This window comes from Poecilia reticulata, linkage group LG9 (genome assembly GCF_000633615.1).
Source record: "Poecilia reticulata strain Guanapo linkage group LG9, Guppy_female_1.0+MT, whole genome shotgun sequence".
Lineage (NCBI taxonomy): Eukaryota > Metazoa > Chordata > Actinopteri > Cyprinodontiformes > Poeciliidae > Poecilia > Poecilia reticulata.
The window spans coordinates 14,589,664-14,595,437 of NC_024339.1; the positions used below are offsets into that span (position 1 = coordinate 14,589,664).

The 5,774-nt window shown below is 39.7% G+C and overlaps 1 protein-coding gene across 1 annotated transcript in view; it reads right to left on the reverse strand.

The window, feature by feature from the left end:
- Positions 1-2,816: 2,816 nt before the first annotated feature.
- ndufs4 (NADH:ubiquinone oxidoreductase subunit S4) overlaps positions 2,817-5,774 on the reverse strand; it is a 20,476-nt gene continuing 17,518 nt past the window's right edge. The window contains exons 3-5 of the mRNA XM_008418096.2: positions 5,133-5,305; positions 4,946-5,019; positions 2,817-3,023 (exon numbers count right to left, since the gene is read on the reverse strand). Of these exons, the coding sequence (XP_008416318.1) occupies positions 2,920-3,023; positions 4,946-5,019; positions 5,133-5,305 (351 nt within the window). The 3' untranslated portion in view covers positions 2,817-2,919. The remainder of the gene's footprint in view (positions 3,024-4,945; positions 5,020-5,132; positions 5,306-5,774) is intronic.

Genomic DNA, 5,774 nt, shown 5'->3' on the forward strand with positions numbered 1-5,774 from the left:
GTGTATTGCTTCTAAGGCTATTAAGCTGTTTGGACTGAGTGTACTGCTCATCACTTGGAGCCAGTGTTCAGTGTCGGATGGATCAGAGCAGCTTTATCGCCAATGTTTGCGTTGTAATGATGGTTCTGAACAATGCCACTGCGCTGCCATTCTCATTTCACATAATTTACTGCGCTTATAGGCCAAGACGTGTGGAATGCTTTCAACTTTTATGACACAAAGTTGTGCCAAGAGGGTTTTTTTTTCCCCTCTTCTCCTTCTTCTCTGAGGGCTTTTCAAAGGGGAAAAGCGATTCATGCCCTCGCTGTTCAGATGGGCCATTACGCTCATATCAGATCGGTGCGTTTGATGTGCTGAGAGATGGAGCAAAATAAATAGCGAGCGCAAGGCTGTGAGAGACCTGCAACGCAGTGCGTTAATTAACGAAGGTCTATACCAATTAGGCTCCCATGATTGGTGTGTGAATGTCAGTGCAGTCACGCAGTTCGGGATTCAGAGCAACACCACTGTTCACTGAGCACAAAGAGCGTAAACAAGAGCTGGCAGCGACTGCGATGCTGAGCGGCTTTTCCAACGATTTCAACTTTTACCCCAGCAAATTGATGAAAACATGAAGCAGGAAATAAAAAGTTTTTATGCTCCAAGTCCGGAATGGAAGTCGGAGTGTCATGGAATCGATTTATGTGCAAAATAAAACTCGACTGATCTCCTTATCCTCCAGCATGAGTTTGTTTTCTGGAAGTCCTTTATTCCCAACTGGGACATTAAAAGACGATTAAAAAAAAAAAAATCCTTAAAGGGACTTGTATCCTGTACGAATAAACTGAAAAACAAATCTGTAATAACTCAGTTGTGTAAGTCTAAAGTTATATTTTTGTTTCAGGATTCAGTCACATTTGCCATCAATTATAAATGTCATTTATTGAATTGCAATGTCAGCTATCCTCTAAGGATGTTGACATTTTCTTATCTACATCTTCTAGCTAAAGCCAGACGCCAGAAGGAGCTTACGGTTTAAAGGTATCAGTCAGGATGTTATGTCACGGCACTGTGGAAAGTTGCAAGAAAACATTTAGGCCTGGTGAAAACTAACAAACTTTTATAGTTGTATTCTGGACAAACCAAGCAAACATTTTGGTGTTTGGAACAAAACGATCCTTCTGAAAGAAGACCCTGCCCAAGGCTGAAACATAATAGTGATGTGATGCTTTTAATCTTGGCTCTGGTTTAGGAGTGGGTTAGCATAATAGCATAGCCCACGTCCCACACACATCCTCAGAACACCTCCACCTGAGTCCGCACCCGGTGAACCTCAGAAACACTTAAATGGGCTTTACATCAAACTCCTTTCAATGTTGCAATAATCCCTGTTGCTTCTTCATCTGTTTCTTCCAAACCCTGTCCTTCCACACAACGTTCCATTCACTTTTTCATATTATATTTGCTCAAATATTGAGTTTGTTTTAACCGTTTGCATTTTCCCTCTGGCCGATTTGTTCCTTTAGTTGAAAATTTTTATTTTATTCTATAAACCAGAGATGATACGAGTGAATTACGTTTATGACTAAAAATGGATGACAATCACCAGAAACTCCATCCCAAATAGTTAAACATTTCCTCACATTGTAGGACCTTTAGAGCCATTAACATGTTAATTTGTCAATCTCACCTTGTCGAAGGTGAGATTTCAGTGTTTCTACTTGGGTTACTTAAAGTCCTCTATGTGCGATTTGGCCTCAGAAGTTAATAGATTTTAGCCAACTGACCGTTTCTGTTGTCAAGCCCAATCATGTTAAATATTCAACTTCCCCTGACAAATGAATCAGTACTTGGTAAGACAACACCAGCCTTTGGATTTTAACTCTTCAAAGCATGATAAAGCAGATTCAGGAGCAGGATATGCGGCTTTATGGGGGAAATTGAATATTTGGGCTTTTAAGTTTTATGAGAGTGTAACAAAATCCAAATTACAACAATCAAGCAGTGAATTTCTCTAAAATACATAATAAAAGTTACATTAGACCTAGAACAGAAAATCTTGGTTTATGTCGGATCTACAAAACAGCTGAGACACAGAGCTCCTTTAAATCAAGGCTAAAACCCCCATCTGTCTACAGTTACCTTTAATTCATAATACCGGGAACATTAACTAATATATTTGACAATTATGGTGATTGCATTTAAGAAAACGTCACACAATATTGCTTGTTTTATATTTGATTGTATTGTTTTTACCATGTGAAGCCCTTTGACTTGCCTCGTTGCTGAAGTGTGCTATATAAAAACCTGACTCGACTTTGAAGGTATGAATGGAGACTATTAATTGTAGGTCTTTTTAGGACATTTTAAGAACCTGAAGAGAACTTGTTTAATCTTCTGTCAATTTAAAACCATTTATGCTTTTATGTAAAAAAAAAAAAAAAAAGCATCAAAGGAAATCAAAAGTTACCTTTAAGTGTGCCAGGGTCTTTAAAAGCCTCCTGGGAGTTAACAGTTTGGGATTGTGCTCAATGGTAACCTCACTGAACAGATGTTGTAAAAGGACTGTTCAAAGCTCCCATTTAAAATTCCACTCTTGCAGCTCTCCAAACAATGAAACAATCTGGGAAATGGGATAAAAACAATGTCCCCGGCTTTGGCCTCCAGATACATTTATCTGTGTGTTTAAACAATGAAAATGAAACGTACCACTCTGTTTCGCCGTTGCACAACTCAACCGGGAGATCAGACACCTCATTAATCGGTGAGAATGCGTCGTCGGGTAGTCAATTAATGAGGTGAATGTTTGAAGAGCGAAAGCAATAATGACCCAGTTGTTTAGTTTTCTTATATATAATTATGCATTTATTCACAAGAATGAAATAAGTCCGCAGCGGGACGCACGCAGGTCGGGACAGGGAACAGATGGGGCCCTTCGGTTTACTTTGCGGACCTCCGGGTCCTCTTGTTCCAGGAGAAGTTCGCCCCGTACGACTTCACCCGGGGCTTTGAGGTCCTCTTCTCTGTGACTTCGTAGCTCCAACCTGGCGGGAAAAAAAACGACAGTAAGTGAGAGCGTACCGTGCGTTCACTGGACGGGCTCCAGCGCCGATGAGGTGTCCGGCGGACATTTACAGGCTGCGTGTATTCAGAATGACTCTAATCGCTTTTGTGGCGCAATAAACAGAAGAAGCCAGTTTCCTTTACTTGGTTTCAAGAGGCCTCCCCAGATGGTTTGGTTCTCTGAGTCAGAGTCAACTTGACTGCTGCTAGACAGAAAACACATCACTCATGTTTAACTGCCTGTTCAGCTCAGATTGAATCATTCCAAACTTTTTCTCTTTTGTGACTGTTTTTCCGGAGGCTTTTTTATTTTTATTTTTTTATCCGGATTTAAACAGGTGATGTATTATAATCGTCTTTCTACTCTCCAATGACAGTCGCTGGGTTTACAACAGCAAATCAGCTGAGCAATAAAGAGCCAATATTATGCTCATTTACACATGAGTTCACATATTTGCGCCCCTTAAATTTTTCCCCAGTTTGTCATGTTCCAACCGCAAACTTTGTGATTTTATGTGATAGAACACGATGGTGCATCTTTGTGAAATACAAATACATATTTTAAAATGTTTTTTTTTTTTTTATTTCCTACAAATGAACATCTGAAAAGTGTAACATTTCAGTCCCTTGGAGTAAAATCTTTATAGAAACACTTTTCACTGCAATTCCAGCTGCAGGTCTTTTAAAATGTGCCTTTAACGACTTTATTTCGTAGCCAGTTCCTGCTTGAAAAAGCTGGAACTGAAGAAATGTAGCTGAACAGTTTTTAAATCTCGCTACACATTCTCAACTAAATATAGATGTTGACTCTGAACAGACCGTTGCCCCACATCAATATTGTTTGATTGAAATCATTTTACTGTTGCTCTGCTTGTATATTTAGAGTGATTGTGCTGCAGGAGGCGAACTACCAAATATATCTAAAGTGTCTTGCAGCCATTATCAGGTTTTCTTGCACTATAATTAGATATGCCTACCTTCCCTGCAGCATGATGGAGCCACCACCGTGTAATGAAAGTGCGAATGACGACTTGAGGTAGTTTTGAGCCATATGCTGCATTATTCATGTGGGGGAAGTTTCATTTTGGTCTCATTAGGCCTGCACACGTTTCATTTCCTGTGGCTAACTAGATCTCATACAACTTTCATTCATCGCCATTTCTTTAGTCACTCTTCCATAAATGCCACTTTTGTGGAATGCAGAGTAATAGCAATCATCATATTCTTCCACCCGAGCGGTGGATCTTGGAAGCTCCTCCACAGTAACCAGAGGCAGGAGATGTGACTGAGATGAGATTACACAAAGATGGAGAGCTTACTAATGAGGGAACTTCTAAGGGCAGCTAGTCAACTAAATTTGATTTATTAGTATCAGAATATAGTGGTTAAATTATTATGCACTACACACTTTTCAGATTTTTAGTTCAAATGTTTGAAAATCACACATCAGTAGTTCTTAATGCAGCATGTTGAGCTTTTTGGAAACGTTAAAGGTTTGAGGGGAGTGAATACTTTTGCAGATCGCAGCACACAGAATAAAAAATTTGACCCGCGAAGCTCTGAAGTGGGAAAGCATTTAAAAGTTTAAATATATTTGTGAAGCATAAAAACTATTAAAAAATGTTTCATTCACACATCTAAGTAAATAATAAATTCTGTAAAGTGCCATTAGGTAACACTGAAACCAGAATTTTATTAAAGTGAAGTTAAAAAAACAATGAGGGGAAAAAAAAAAAAAAAAAAATTAGTTGCTCATGATCAATTACTTAACCGAATGCACTATGAACCAAAATAACAAATTAAAAGTTTATACTGAAGCATAACATTCACAATCAGTTTAACCAACCGTATCACATACTTCGCAACCTTTATTGTTCTGTTTTGTCACTTTTATGGATCTCACCATTTTTCTCAGCAAAAGCAACGGCGTCTTCCTTTGAGGAGAACGAGAGCACCATGTTGGACAGAGGATCGGCCCTGAGACACAGAGGACAGAAGACATCCCAGGAGAGAAACGTCAGATGACACAACTAGAACGGCTGTGGTCCCACTTAGCAATGATTCAGATTCACTCAAAGTGGTGGACTTACGTTGAGGCCCAGCCCATCAGCGGGTTCTCCCACCGCTCTCTGGTGTCAAAGTCCATCTTCCACTTCTTGGTGCTGTTGATGCCAGACTGCATGGCCGTTTTGGCGGGGACAAAGATGTGAACCTTGCGGGTTTTGATGTGCTCCTCCGGGACCCCCGTCAGAGTCGTGATGTCCTAAGGGAAAAGGAAGAAAAGAAAAACAACAGACGGTGACGAAAAGCAAGCTTTCGACAGGAACCAAAAAGTAAGGGTCAGTTTTAGTGGCTGGTGGAAAATGTAACTGTGACTTTGGTCACTTTTGACTGAGCTTAAAAGAAACAGCTGAACCTTTTTAAACGGAGAAATATGATTATGACCGAATAAAAAGTTCTCTTTTGGCAAGGATTCCTGTCGGTTCAGGATGAAGTTTCAGCAGTCAGGTTCTCTGTGTTGGGCGTTTTACATTCACATTTTTGGCTCCCTTGGCAGAACACGGACTTCCATATAAAATTCGACAGAAAGACTTCTCAGTGATTTTATGGAGGGGACGGTAAGTTGATTTGTGGGTCAAAAGACGACCAATGAGAAAAACAACAGCTAAGTTAGGTTTCATCAATCTAACTGAAATCAAAACTTCTCCATTTAAAAAAAAAGAATTATATAT